Source organism: Humulus lupulus, chromosome X, assembly GCF_963169125.1.
Source record: "Humulus lupulus chromosome X, drHumLupu1.1, whole genome shotgun sequence".
Lineage (NCBI taxonomy): Eukaryota > Viridiplantae > Streptophyta > Magnoliopsida > Rosales > Cannabaceae > Humulus > Humulus lupulus.
In genome coordinates, this window is record NC_084802.1 from 72,377,041 (window position 1) to 72,393,309 (window position 16,269).

Below are 16,269 nucleotides of genomic sequence, written 5' to 3' on the forward strand. Positions count from 1 at the left end.
ATAAACGGGATGAATTAGTGCTAAATAGTGAACCGTAATATGTAAATATTTATATTCCTAACTGGTGAAATTAGTATTGTGGGAAGGTTATCACTCCTTTCCTTTTAGGTGGTTCGAAGGTTAAAATCCCTCTAGTCCACCAGTCAATATTATTGATATCTCTCACGTATTCCTTACAGAGTGTTTCTTTATAATCAAAACGCCAACCCCTTGCAACGTCCAGGGTTTCGATATTTATAGGGAGAGGATATTTGGGTGTTGGTAAAGGGGGTCATCCCGTGACCTTCTTACCCATCATGTCATCTCTGTGACACTTATGATTAATTCCTAAAACCTGACAATGAGGTGTTGTCTAATCAATAGGTAAGGGGGATAATGGGCCGCATGGCCCAAACCAGTCGTGGGGTGCCTGGACACGCACGTTTATGTTGCGTGTCTGAGAATTCAGGAATGGAATAGACATGTGATGTCTGATATGCGCACGTTTACATTGCGTGGTTGACTTCACAAATGGTCGGGGATGCCAGATCTATGCCGCACCTCAAGCTTGATGTAGCACCAACTCGTGATGTCCACACCGTTGACCCGTTGCCTTCGAGTATACTTGCTAACTCTTTGATCAGCTAGGGCTAAAGAGGTGGAGACTCGTAACAGCAGCTCCGGGTAGACGGTTTCCACGTGGCGGATAGAATTATACCCTTTTCCAGCTCGCTAATAACTCGTGGATATTTAGGGTGTACATATTATATTTACTATTTTTGGCTGTCCACTACCTTTATTTTATTTTATGCTACGATGAGATGCAATAATTATGTGAAGATGAAGTATTAATTTATTACTACATTAAAAAAAAACAATAAAGCCTAGTTGAATTTTTGCTTTTGTAAGTCAAACTTTTAGTGTAGTCTCAACTTATTAATACTCTGTTTACTATATTACATTTGGAGTTCAGGTAATGCATTATTTACTTATTTTTCTTACTAATATTGACATGTAGAAAAATCACTACACTCTTATTTTTGTAATTATAAACATCTTTGATTATTTTTAAAAATTTATATGAGATGGTTGTGTAATTGACTTGTAACTACAACAATTGATTTTTTTTTAAGAACTACCACTAGTTTTTACCTGCTTACTTTGCTCATGATTATTAGTGGTAAAAAGATGGATGAATGACTATCATGCTCATGCTTATTTGTTGTTGCTTTTAGGGTTGCAGCTTTGAAGAACGCCTATTGTACAAAGAAGAGAGAGAGTGCGATGGCTATTGGTAAACTTGGATATAAAAAGGTCATCTAGTAAGAAGGAAAAGATGATGGAGAAGAAATAACATTTGACTGCAATTGGTAATTAAGAAACATTATTATGTTAATTTGATAATATAATTTTGTTTTCTATCTCATTTCTTTGATTTGAATCGTTGTTGTACAGCAGTCTTCTTTTATTGTTTTTTAAGAGAACATTAAATAAAGGGTAGGGATCTTTGCAAAATGTTGCTTAAACTATCTTAAACTATTATGAGTGTAGTACAAATGTAAATGCTCTGATGAATCATTAAATGATTTATTAGTCCACTTTAACTATATAGTATAACAATCCACTTTCATGTTTTATCGGTCTCCACTCAAGTCAAGTATTAGTAATCCACTTTGATGCTTGCATAACATATTATGCACTCATGACTCGTTGCTTGAAAGTAAAGAAGTTGATAAACTTCTTAAGTTGCGTGAGAAAATATTTTTATTGTTTTTGCTTTTTACAATGTGTTGCTGCTATTATCATTAGTATATTTTATTTATAATTTTTGTTTTGTATAAACTATGTAGGGCTGAGATTAATAGCTTAGAGGAAGTGTATTGGACAAGTTTTGTTTATGTTTTTGTATCAAAAAAATCAGATGTAATTGTATAGAATACAAGTTGAAATGTTGCCCCATTTCTTTGTTTTTCCTCTGTTTTTCTTCTATTTTTCTGCTGAAAATGATGTGTTTGATAGCATAAAAATCAATTTTCTAAAGGATTGTTGTTGCGGCTTATTGTGAAACATTATATTATATTTATATAAATTCATAGTTGATACTTTATTTTCATGTCTATTAGCTATAAATATATCATATATATGGGTGACAAAAAGAAGAACCGTGTTGTTATTCAAGATTTCTTTTTTAATACATTAATGTAGTAAAATCATAAAAAAATATGTCTTAAGTTGATTTTTTGTCCTTATGTTGATTTTTTTTTCAGCAATATAATTTGTAAATGCAGATGGTATGATTTTTAATAAATCTATCTCTGTTATCTCATGTAATTTTTTTTCACAGTTATCTCATGTAATTTCCTCATCCACTTATTGTAATCTTAACCAAGTAGATCACACATATATGATTGTCTGAGAGATTCATAATTCACCTTTACCAAAGAGCCTCTTCCACAGTTTTAGTGGCAGCTATGATTATGCCAGTGAAAACATTTGATAACTACTGAAATTAAATTGGATTTTTTTTGTCGATAATAGATACTTGTGACAGACTTTGAATTCTTTAGTTTGGACTATTAGGAACTAGTGTAGTGCTATGAATTTATAGAAATATACTCAATCAAGAAGACATGATTAAATGCATGCAGCCCTTATATATATGTATGTGTGTTTATGGAAAAGGAAACAGGCTAGGACAGAATAAGATTCTCATAGTTATATTTTATGAATATTGTTTTTGTTTAGCCATTTTTAAAACAACAAACTGCAAATTCTCATAGTTATGTGTGTGTGTTGCTTTAACTGATAGGATGTAAACTCATGATGAATTGGTGCATTGTGAATACCTATGCTTCAAATTTGCAATTCAATAGGTTGAAGTACCAAAAAGGAAAATTTATAAAATGCTAAAGCCATATGAGAATCTAACGATAACTATCCATAATTTGGGATCTTGATTGACACTATATTCTTCACTATTGAGCATTGGACATTAGTCACACAATGACTTTTTAGATTGTCAATTTCCTTAGGAGACACCATTTAATGAACAAGTTTTTCACTAGACTCTCAAATATTCATTTCATTATGATACACAAAACTTTAGCATTGTTAAACATAAAAACCTGATTTAGATTAGACTCTCACAATAGTAGCTAAATTTTGCAAAATAAAATGATTGAAACTTTATTTTTAGCTACCAAAAAATTAGTAGGTAAATATTTTTTCTTTGCTACCAAAATACCCAAAATAATACATAAATTTTTCAATTATATATTTAGGCACAAATAGATTTAGCTACCAAAAGAAAATTGAGATGTGAGATGTGCTTTAGAACTAAAAAGTCAGTTTTTATTTTTTATAATACAGTATCAGAATTTCATATTTTTGTCTAGGCAAGTTATCGTATTATATGTACTTCATTATTTTGATTTCTTTGTTATTGGTGGCTATATTTGGAAATGTGGTTAGATGCATATCAATGTCTGCTTTGCTTGGGAGAGGACATACTTTTACTTTTCCTTGCATGCAGTAGTTATTATTTTTTTTTTTTATATGTTTTATTTGGATTAGATGAGGTGTGACAAGCGGTAGAATATTTTGATATTCCAAGAGGTACATTTTCATACTAAAAAAAGAACCAATGTCTTATAATTTTGTGTTTGGTTTCTTTGTTTGCTTTGGTGTAGTTGTGAATTCATTATTTTGTATGTGGTGTCCTCTCTTGGAAATAATTTCCATAGCATTTTTCTAAAGTAATTTGTGATGCTAGATAATAACAATAAAATATTTCTTTATTTAATTTGCAGATGTGATAAGCGAAATAGAAAAGGATACTTAATTTTGAAGGTTTTGTATTGGGCAGCTGTAGAATATTTTGTGCTGAAAGTAGTAACTTTTCAATATGTTGAATATTTAAGACTACTTGAATACTTAAAGAACATTTTGTTGTTGATGACAGTGTTGAATGTTTTCAACTAATTTGTGGATTGTTAATACAATGTTGAATGTTTTTACTTTTTATTATTTGAAAATCAAGTTCATTTGATGATGCTAGTATATATTAGTAAGTTATCGTATTATATGTACTTCATTTGATGATGTTATAATATCTATTACAATAACATTTTTTATAAGTAAAGAATTTTGTTATGCAAACTTCATTATATAACACAAAAAATGTGTTATACTAAAATGTAGTATAACACAAATTTATAAGTATTGAAATGTGTTATATAATGGACTATAAATAATATAATTAAACACTTATCTATTTATTAAAATAACACAGAAAGTGTGTTATCGTTGACAGTATAATAACACATCTGTATAACAATGATAAAGTGTTATGTAAAGTACCCTGACCTACGATAACATAGTCGCTCTTAACACGTCAAAAAGTGTTATGGTATGTTTTGATAACACATTTTTGGTCTTATTAAAAGCATTTTTTCTTGTAGTGACGATCGCCCGAGCTCCACCAGTCGAGCTGAAGATAATCTCGTCCCCGTGGCCGTTTGCGGTCTGGGGAATTGACTTAGTTGGTGCCCTGCCCACGGGAAAAGGAGGAGTTCACTATGCGGTGGTGGCTATTTACTACTTCACAAAATGGGCAGAACGGAGCCCCTGGCGACAATAACATTAAAAAGGGTCCTCGAATTTGTGGTTAAGAATATTGTCTGCCGATTCGGGCTGCCAAAGAAGATTGTGTCGGATAACGGAACCCAGTTCAATAGCGACCTCTTCACCGAATTCTGCGAAAGGCACGACATAGTTAAAAGTTTTTCCTCTGTGGCCTACCCGCAGGCTAATGGGCAGGTCGAGGCTGTGAACAAGACGCTCAAAGCGAGCCTTAAGAAGAGGCTGGATGAAGCTAAGGGAGTTTGGCCTAAACAGCTCCCCCAGGTGCTGTGGGCATACCGGACCTCACACCGAACTTCAATTGGGCATACTCCTTTCTCCCTGACCTTCGGAAGTGAAGTTGTCCTTCCTATCGAAACAAAGATAGCCTCACACAGAGTTTGGGCGTTTAGCCAAGACCAAAACGATAAATTGCTTAGTGCATCCCTCGACCTAATTGATGAAAAACGAGAAGATTCGCAGCCGCAACTCGCGTATTATCAACAAAAAATCACTCGGTATTTCAACTCAAGGGTCAAGAAACGCGTCTTTAACTTAGGCGACCTAGTGCTCCGAAGGCTCTTTTTAGCCGGTAAGGATCCCAAGGACGGAGTTTTGGGACCAAACTGGGAAGGACCCTATCAAATAATAGAGGTTGTGAAGGAAGGAACCTTTAAGCTCTCTCGGCTTAATGGGGAAACAGTCCCACGGACATGGAATGTTGTGCACCTAAAGAAATATTATCAATAGTCGTGCTTTTGTAAGGCTTAATTATAAAAGCCACCCTGTTTTATTAAAAAAATGAGAAGTATATTTCTTGTATCGTATGTTTCCGTGTGCGTATAGGCTTAAAAAAGCGTGTTCAAAGTAACCGAGAAAGATCTCTTTCTGCTTACTTGGGGGGCGTATATCCTGGACCTAACCAAGTCCTAAAACTTAGAAGTTAGTTAAATTGACTAACCATTATTTTTCCTAAAGAGCACGAGGTGTCGATAAAACTAACGCGAACTAAGTTTTTAAATTAATATCCTGGATACAACCAGGTCCTAAAACTTAGAAGTTATTGATTAAACAATGTTTTTCCTAAAGAGCACGAGGTGTCGATAAAACTAACGCAAACTAAGTTTTTAAATTAATATCCTGGACCTAACCAGGTCCTAAAACTTAGAAGTTAGTTAAATTGATTAACCAGTGTTTTTCCTAAAGAGCACGAGGTGTCAATAAAACTAATGTGAACTAAGTTTTTAAATAATATCCTGGACACAATCAGGTTCTAAAACTTAGAAGTTAGTTAAATTGATTAACCAGTGTTTTTCCTAAAGAGCACAAGGCGTCGATAAAACTAACGCGAGCTAAGTTTTTAAATTAATATCCTGGACACAACCCGGCCCTAAAACATAGAAGTTAGTTAAATTGATTAACCGGTGTTTTTCCTAAAGAGCACGAGGTGTCGATAAAACTAACGTGAACTAAATTTTTAAATTAATACTCTAGACACAACCAGACCCTAAAACTTAAAAGTTGGTTAAAATTTACTGGCAATACTTTGCAATCTCAAAGAAAAACGGTCAATAAGCTAACACGAACTAAGTTTTTACCAGACACATAAAAAATAATAATAATAATAATAATAAGAGTAATAATAAATAAAGTAGATTGAGATAAAATTCAGGGTGACTGAAATCAATTTTCTCGAGGAGGAAAAACCTCGTGGTAGATTATTACAGGTAAATAAAAAAAGAAAAATACAAAAGTACTAAGCCCCCCCAGGTCGCTCCAATGAGGTCACCCCCTCGGTCTCTTGCTCACCGGCAGTGGAAGTCTCCCCAGTCTCAAAAGGCGGCTCCTGTTGAAGACGGGCCTTGAACTTCTCAAGGAATGGCTCCCACACCTCGGGCGCCAGAAAGGAGAAGTCACCATCTTGGTTGAAGGCCCAACAATGGTAGAGCATGGCCTCCATGGAGGATCTGGAGGACACCCTCTCTGCCACGGTGGCGGCCTCGGCCTCCAACTGCTTAGCCTTGGCCTCCTCGAGCTCGGCCTTCGCAGCGGCCAGGGCGGCCTGTACAGCCTTTTCGCTTTCTTTGGAAGCTGTCAAGGCAACCTTGGCGCTTTGCTCTTGCTGTTGGGCAGACGCGAGAGCGACTTGAGCAGTCTGGAGCTTTCCCCTGAGCTCGTCAATCCTGGCCCTGGACCGAGCTATGTTGCGGTGTAGAGTCAAAGCCACCTGCAGACATAGATAGTAAGGCACGTGCTGGGAAGAAAGCAAAGAAATTTAACTAAGTAAACTTACCATGAGGTTCATCCCCAACGCGGACTCCATGACATTCTTGGGGCTCCTCGCCTCGATCTCCCTCAAGTCCCTCGGGGTGGCCTTGTAATAATGCTCCACCGTGTAGCTTGCAGTCTCATAAACCGTCCCTTGGAAGTTCTCGGGGATTTTCTCCAGGTCCTGGGCATTAACCGGGATGTGCACGATGGGAGGGGGGACTAGCTGGGTTTCAGCTAGTGCCTCCCGTTCCCGAGTAGGGGCTGGAGGTCGCGAGGGAGGTGGGGGCATGTTCTCTGTGGCTGCAAGGACCTGGCTCCTCCCCTTGGCAGGAGACTTGGAGGTGATCCTGGAGGCGGGAGTCTTCTTGGCCAGCCGGGGTCTCTTGAACAGTGGCCTGAACGGTCCGGAAGGAGGATTCCCCCCTGGAAGATGGATCGCAGGGCGTTGTCTCTGGGCTGTGCCATCTCCTCGCCTGAAATAAAAAGAAAGGAATGTTAGTATATATGTAAGGTTATTTTATGACAAGAGAAATCTAAAGGTGTATTGAAAAAGTCCTACCCTCTAAGCTAGATGAGGAATCTATTGCCACGACCTCCGGCCTCGGAACTTCTATAGGGGAGTCTAAGTTTATTACTTCACGGATAAGAGAGGGCTCTGGGTCCGGATCCGCCTCAGGACTGGACTCCTCTATTTATTGCCTAAGCCCGGGAGAAACTAAACCCTCCAGAAAGGAGGGCCACAACCTAAGGTTGGTCCCGTACTCCTCAAAGAAGGCCGACCTAAAGGACAAGGTGTTCTCTACTACTACGGTGCCCCTAGGACGGCCCATATCATGGTGTAACACTAGTTGATCTACACACTGGAGTAGGGTTATGTTAAGGTCTGGGTCATCTCGATGACGATGTATGAGTTGGTTTGGGTTAAACCTAACAAGCCTTAGGTCTGCGGCAGCCCTGTCTAGGTCCCTAAACGGGTATAGGTTACCTTGGCCGGAGGGGCCGACTGTTGCCCCCGACTGAACCCGGTCCACGTCGAGGCCCGGAGCGGCCTTGGGAGCTCGCCTTCGTTGCACAAGCAACACCTCATCTTCTTTTTCCTACTCGTCGCCGTCACCGTCTATGGCATCCCCTTCGGGGATAGGCACCAGCTCGCGAGCTACTGGGTGGTTAGCCCACGTCCTCCTCAAGGCCAGAGTCTGGCCCGTAGAAATTAACTTACACGCCAACATCGTCTCATCAGACACGAGCTGGCGGTAGTCTTTCTCACTTGACAGGAGCCCCGCCAAAGTATCGTATTGACCCCCAAGGGTCAATGATTTGGTCGTCCTCGCAAAAATGGCTGCACGATGATGTTTAAGTCAGTACGCGCAAAAATAAATAAAACAATATGGTGATTTCGCGAGCTGAGAATAGAGAGAACTTACAAGGATGGTTGAAATAATGATGTTTGCAGTTGCGAAACCCGTTCGACATAAAGTACTGGTCTTTGAAGTCGTTGGGATGGCTGGGCAGTTCGATGACTGGAGGAGAATTCGGGAAGCGGGTCAGGTAGTAGAACCTGTCGCCTCATCCCCATTGATCCGGGATAGCCTTGAGGTAGAAGAAGTAAAGGATGTTCGCAAGGGTGGGGACCTCCCACATCTGTTGCAGGAAAAGATACCTCAGCCCGACCAGCAGACGGTATGAGTTTGGGGGGATTTGAAATGGTGCCAGCTTCACATAGTTGAGGAAGTCGGCGAAGTATTGATCGAGGGGGAGGAAGGCCTCGGCCCTCAGGTGCTCGTCACTCCAGGCCGTGAATTCCTCCTCAAGCGGCGCGCAGCTCCTCTCCCCCTCATAGGGAGGTCGGGCAATAAGAACGCCAGTCCCAATCTCGATGTTATGGGACAGCATAATCTTATTGACCCTCGCTTGGGTCGTGATCTTCGAGGCTATCCTCTCTGCCACAAAGAAAGCATCAGGTCCCACCTCGACCTCCTTCTCCATTGTGGGACCAAATTAGGGGATGGGAGACTCCACCACGATCTCCTTCCCTTGTTGGACTGCTGGGATGACGAGCCGGCCGCACTTTTCTTGGACACTTTCTTTCTGGGTCCCATCGGATCGCCTAACGAACAAGAATGAGGAAAAGCTTAATAGGCGACCTAAAAAGTAAGAAAAAAAAGAGCGCGAGAAGAAGCGATTTTCATACACGTGCTAAGGTAATCTCGGCCCGTGGTGTGTGAAGCCACGCGTTGCCATAGTCACGCGCCCACGTTTCCAACGGATCCCTGATCTCTAGGGATCTTTGTGTTAGGAGGGGCAGATTGTTGCTTGCCTTGGAAGGGAAGTTTTGAGAGCAAAACCACCTAGGAAGCGTGACCCCTAAGCTACCCAGTTTTGCACCCTAAAAACCTCTCACCTTCCATATTCCAAATAAGCATTTCCTAAATTTACCCAGAAAATAACCCAGAAAGTTACCCAGAAGTCCCCTAGTTATGAACATCACATTCCTAGACGTGTTTCTAAGTGTAATCAATATGCCTAGAATTGGAACCTACATGCCAAAGACTAGCCAAAAACAACCTACTGTTTACGACTAAGAAATAAATTTGCCTATCAAAGAAACAGGGAAATCGAAATATGCAAACAGACAGGGAACTTCCAGTATATTTTTCCGAATGAAAGTTGCAGAAAGCGTAAGGGTAGGAGTCCTGGTTGAATACTTAAAGCTGGACTTCTGAGAGACTCTTGTGGCAAGAACGTGGGGATCTCTGGGATTATGACCAGAAGAAGAAGAACTTCTGAAACTCAAAAAGAGAAAATGAGAAGAAAAAAAATTCAAGCGAAGAATGACTAGTACTGAAGATTTCCCACCTTATATATACATAAGAGGCATGAGGAAGCAAGGACCGTCCGATCAAATTAATGCGAGATACGAGGGTCATAACTCGGGAGGCGAAACGACAGCAAAAGGTGGCTAGGCCATTTAATGAAATTCTCGGAATCCGAACAGTCGCCAACCACGGCGTTCCACGTGTCCGGTACCAATGTAGTGGGCAGGACATGAAGAGTCGAAAAGGAAGTTTAAAAGCCCCCGCTGTGAAGATCAGAGATGACGTCATAAGTCACGAGCAGGGGCTTGGGGGGCAAATGTACGTCTTGAATATCCGCACACTTCGGTGAGCTAGAAAAGGGCCTAACTCGGTCTGCCACGTGTCAACCGTCCACCCGGAGCTGTTTGTTACCATCCCCTAATTTAACCAGCCCGAGCTGGTTAATCATTTAGTTGTTCCTTGGAGCCATTGTGTCGGCATGATGAGAGCCACGAGCTAGCACCACCTTAAGCTCGTAGTGCATCAGAGGCCTGACACCCCCGAATCCTTGTAAAGTCAACCACGCAATATAAACGTGCATATCCCAGATGTCACGTGTCTATTCTATTCCTGAATTCTTGGACACGCAGTATAAACATGCGTGTTCAGACGTCCCACACCTAATTTGGGCCATGCGACCCATTATCCATCCTTACCTATTGATTAGACCACACTTCACTGCAAGGTTTCAGAATTAATCATCGATGTCACATAAATGATTTGATGGATGAAGAGGTCACGGGATGACCCCAATACCTACTCAGAGATCAATCTCCTATAAATACTGAAACCCTAGACAGTGCAAGGGGTTGGCTTATTCTTGTAAAATAAACACTTTGTAAGAAATAGTGAGAAGATATCAATAATATCGACTGGTGGACTAAGGAGATTTTAACCTCCGAACCACCTAAAAAAGGAGTGACTACTGTTTCCTTGCAATTAATTCTCACATCCTAGATTGCTATCATTTTCATATTACGGTTTATCAATCAGCACTAATCCATCCTATTTATTCGTATAATTATCTGTTGGCGAAAAACTGCGTCAACACAAGTATTTAAAAATGTATGTAATATTTGATAACTTAATTTTAATATTTTAATATATTAAATATTTAATATTAATAAGTTAACCTATTTTTAAATTTGAATTTGAATCTTTGTAGAAAATATCTATTTTTTAAAAGACCAAACAACAAAAATATCATATTTCAAACAAGATATTTTTGTATTAACCTATTAACAAATACATTCAAAAATGAAATTTTAAGAAAAAATTATCGTAGGCTGCGGCCAGTGAAAGTTGGTGGTCGTGACCACGGGACGATTCTAGGCATTTTTCACGTCCTAGCCGCGGCCAGCGGTTAATGGTGGTTGCGACCACTAGCCCTTGTTACCAAGGCCACAACCACTGCCCGAGAGAATTTTTTTTTTTAATAAATTTGTGTAATTTTTCATCCCAAAAACATTTTTGAAATAATTTTTACGATGTTTTACATCAAAAAGCATTTATATAAAAATTATTTGCAAAGAAAACACAACAAAATAACCCAAAAATGTTAATAATCACATAAAATTAAATATGCATCATAAAAATCATGAAATCCATCAAATTACTCAACACATCAAATAATTCAATTTTACCATGTTCATGCATGAAAATAAAGATTACCAAAGGCTCTGAGGCCAGTTGTTGGGAAAACATATACATGATCTTGTTTATTTTCATGTAAATATTATATTAAACAAATTAATATAAGAAAACCTAGAACATGTTTCTAAAATTGAATTCATACAGAGATAATTATAAGAATACTTACATTATTGTGTAACGAAATGATTGAGTCATTCCTTCAGTTTCTCTAACCCTTGTATCCTTTCTGTCGCAGGATATCACCAAGAAACTGAACCGTTCATCAATTTTCTTCACAACCCTCCAAAGTATCCTTAGAATCACCTAGACTAGAGTGCACAATTCTCAATACTTGAGATAAATACAATAAGAAGAAGAACATAAGACAAAAATTGAGGCTTAGAAATAGACTCATGCTTAGAGAGAATCTAAAACCTAGAGCATTAAGAATAGACCATATGTTCTTCTCGAAACAAGTCTCTCTGTCATCACAAAACATATATTTTCAACTCTCACTTAGCATTCCTTTTATAGGCTCAATTAGGTCATTTATTTTAATTAAAAAATCAATAAAATAATAGATAATATTAACCAATAGGTCAAAATTCTCATGGCATTTAGGCCCGTGAAATTTCCCATTTAATTTTAAGCACATTGGACTTAAAAGAAATGTTTGTATTATTTTTTATTGATTTAATTAATTAAATATTTATTTAAATCCTTTATCAAATTAATTATTTATAATTTAAACCTTGATTTAAACTAGTTTATTAATTTAGATACGAATTTATCTTAATTAATAAATCTACCATAATTTCTCTTTTCTTCTCTAAATTGTATAAATCTATGAAACTTTCAAAAATTGACCTGGTCAACTTTGATAATTCTAATTGATAATTAAATAAATTAATTAAGACTATCTAGATGATTTTATCCAAGGTACAGTGGGGACCATGGGCCTATGAAATCAAGCTCCAATAAGTTATCATAAATTTAACAAATAAATTTACTAACTTATTAATTCCTCATGACTCCACTAAATTCTCAGAATTGCACTGTTGAATTCATAGAACGCTCTATAATAAATATAGATACGTTATTAATTATCTATTGTTACGACCATAATTGTCATTCAATTCTCTATAGACGGTCTACAATGAGAAGAGACTAAAATACAATTTTACCCCTTATTGTATTTTATCCTTAAAACACTTAGTTCCTTGTAAATGTTATTTCAGTAAACTAATATTAATTACTTAAATGAGATCTCTATCATTTATCACCTTGAACCAAACTAAAAGGAAACCATCGTTTCACTTCTTCATCAGAAGCTATAGATGTTCATATCTATGATTAACACTCCCACTCAATTATACTACCGAGTTCCCAATATGTAAGTATGAGTTAGTCCGTAGGGTAAGCTAGTAACGAACAAGTCAAAGAACTCAAATAATACAATCAGTTAGAATACTAACCACTCTGAAATGAGATTGAATTGACTTATGATAAACTATATGATATGAATAGAATAGATAGTAATGGTATGTTTACTTATCCTATCTACTAGCAATATCGGTCTAGTCCGATGTAACAAATACATCCGATCTTATCTACTTTGCTAATGTTCCGGAAAGAACATAATACTGCGATGTGTAAGTAGATCATATCGTAGATTGGCATGTCAGTGTAAATCCTGTACCTTGACTAATCTTAGGACTAACTTATTTTGAACATATAATTATATTTATATTCCACTATGATTACGTCACTATAAATATGATTAGTTATATGCTCGAAATTTAATAGAAGTTACATTAAACAAATAATCATGAAAGAAAACATGTGAGCAAAGTGATTGACCAAGTCAAAAATTGATTTCTATTCTTTTATTGATAATAAAATGATATTACAAAAAAATTGGGTTTTAATTAAGGCATAAAACCCCAACAATTCGTTTATCATAAAATGGTGACTACGGAATAAAATATTAATCAAAACACATTAACCAATTTTTTTGTTGAAATATCTTGCCATCAAATGAAATTTACCAATATTGACCATCATTTCGGGAAATAACAGAAAAATGATTTTAAAGGAGGAAGATTTGCATGCCTTTATCATTTTATATTTTATACCATAGTAGATTTTATAAACTATCCAAATTAGTATACATCCACATCGAATTGGCAGAAAAATATTTCGCATGCCATGGAAAATTTTGGTACACTTTCCTAAACAAAATGGATGGGTTTTTGTAGTGGTAAATTTGCAGCCTTACTACTTAATAGTATATCCAAATTAGTACACATCCATTGTATCTGACATTAAACTATTTTAATTAGAAAGACTATTGAACTTTTGGTGAATTTACATTCTTTACTCACAAATTAATAAGGAAGAAGTTGGGATGATATTTTCTAACCGTCATGTCTCGTCTAATCCCTCCAAATGGAAACGGAAGACCTTAGTAGATTTGTAAACACGTGGTAATTGAAATGACTTGTTTATTATTGATTAACACTTGTCATTCACAAGGCTATTAAAACGATGAACAAGTTACTTTATATTGGGTTTACCAATTCAGTAAGAGCAACACTTGTACGTACTCTATATGAATTGGTAGCATATATTAGAATAACTATACTTAAATTAAAAACTTTTGAATGGTGTAATAATTCTTAAGAAAGCCTTTACAATTCCATACCAAAATTATAACCTTTACATAAAATCCTATAATGATATTAAATGTTGGTTGAGCGACAAATAAATTAAGTAATTACTAATACATTACGTAACTAAATGTACAAGTATATGATAAATATATAAAAAGAAAACCATCGACGTGGGTAGGAGACTTTTCGCACCCTTTTTTCAGGGTGACTATTGGAAGCCATAATATTGATACATAACATGACAAATAAATAAAATATTTCCACTCTCTATAAATATTGAGGATGAAAGTGAAAGTGCAGGTCACAATCTACGACGACTAAAACTAATAACAAAAGAGAGAGGTAACCAGAAAAATATTTCCACCAATGAACTTCCAACACCCACCCATTCCCACAAACCCTTTTCAAACTCAAACACATGAGGTTACTTATGGCCATGGTGGTTCTCCGGCCACCACCGGCATATGTCACGAAGATGGCCTTGACGTGATTGGGTTGTGACAGAAATTAAGAAGGAATGGAAAAGTTGTTGTATTTCCTTAGTGAATATTGAATAGTACAGAGCTTTATATAGAAGCTTATAAGACCACATTATACGTGGCACACATACAGCAGAAAAGAAAAGATAAACCAACTAATACAGAATTCATTAATTAATCATTTGGTTTAACATCCCCCCGCAAACTCATTGGGCGCGGAAGCACTGTGAGTTTGGTTCACAGCTCCTGGAATCGAGTGGTGATCAGAGGCTTGGTCAGGCAGTCCGCCAATTGATCGGACGATGGAGTGAAAGACAATAACAGATCCTTGCGGAGGACACGTTCTCTAATGAAATGATAGTCAAGTTCCACATGCTTGGTGCGAGCATGAAGTACTGGGTTAGAAGATAAGTGAAGAGTGCTGACATTGTCGCAATATAACACCGGAGGATGAGGAAGAGGCATGCCTAATTCAGAGAGAAGAGACTGTAGCCAAGAAACTTCAGCAGCACCATTGGCCATGGCGCGATATTCCGATTCAGTACTTGAACGAGACACCACTTTCTGCTTGGATGAGGACCAAGAAATCAGATTGTGCCCAAGAAAGATACAATAAGCACTTGTACTGCGGCGGTCATCCGGGCAAGATGCCCAATCGGCATCCGTATAGGCATATAGTGTATGATCAGTAGTGGGATGAAGAAACAAGCCGAGGTGAGTAGTGCCTTTGAGGTAGCGGAGAACACGCTTAGCGGCTTGCATATGAACGTCGGTTGGAGAGTGCATAAACTGGCAAAGTTTGTTGACGACAAACGCGAGATCTGGCCTGGTAAGAGTACAATATTGTAAGGCTCCTACAATGCTTCGATATGCAGTAGCGGAGGGTAAGAGAGTGCCATCATGAAGAGAGAGTGAGCCAAGGGCAATCGGTGTAGAGAGAGGCTTGGAATCCATCATGCCCGTCTTGGTTAGTAAGTCCCGAAAATACTTAGTTTGGCAAATGTGCATTCCAGTAGATGACCAAGAGACTTCCAGCCCCAAAAAAAAATGTAAATCACCAAGGTCCTTGACTGCAAACTGACCTTTCAAATGCTGAACCAAAGCTGTAATAGTAGCGGAGCAAGAGCCTGTAATGATAATGTCGTCAACATACACAAGCATAATCATTAATAGAGAACCAGTGGAATAATAAAACAGTGAAGAATCGGCACGGGATGCAACAAAGCCCCAATGACACAGAGCATTACTAAGTTTCAAAAACCAGGCTCGAGGAGACTAACGAAGACCATACAGTGACTTGTGTAAGCGACACACATGTGTGGGATGTTGGGAGTCAACAAATCCTTGAGGTTGACTCATGTAGACAACTTCATCAAGATCTCCATGAAGGAAAGCATTTTGGATATCTAATTGCTTGATATCCCACTGCCGAGAGACAGCAAGGCCAAGGACAAGTCGGATGGTGTTGGGCTTAATCACTGGGTTGAAAGTCTCATGAAAATCAAGACCTTGGGTTTGGTGAAACCCCTTGGTGACAAGGCGAGCTTTATAGCGATCCACAGTGCCATTGGCATTTAGTTTAACACGGTAGACCCACTTGCAGCCCACAATACGAGCAGAAGGAGGGCGTGGGACAAGAGACCACGTGCCTTGTGAGTGAAGAGCAGTAATTTCTTGGCGCATAGCATCTTGCCAAACCTGCAAAGTATTAGCTTCTGCAAAAGATGATGGTTCAACCGGTATAGAGGCAAGAGCAGTAGA

General features: G+C 38.0%; 1 protein-coding gene across 1 annotated transcript; it reads right to left on the reverse strand.

Annotated features, from left to right (window-relative positions):
- Nucleotides 1–14,745: 14,745 nt before the first annotated feature.
- On the reverse strand, nt 14,746–15,675 carry LOC133805944 (uncharacterized mitochondrial protein AtMg00810-like). The gene has a single exon (XM_062244092.1). The coding sequence runs from the start codon at nt 15,673–15,675 to the stop codon at nt 14,746–14,748; it is 930 nt and encodes a 309-aa protein (XP_062100076.1).
- Between the last annotated feature and the right edge of the window lie 594 nt (nt 15,676–16,269).

What these genes read in the sequence shown, in the direction of transcription:
- LOC133805944 (XM_062244092.1), bottom strand. Translation starts at nt 15,675, where the DNA reads ATGATTATGCTTGTGTATGTTGACGACATTATCATTACAGGCTCTTGC.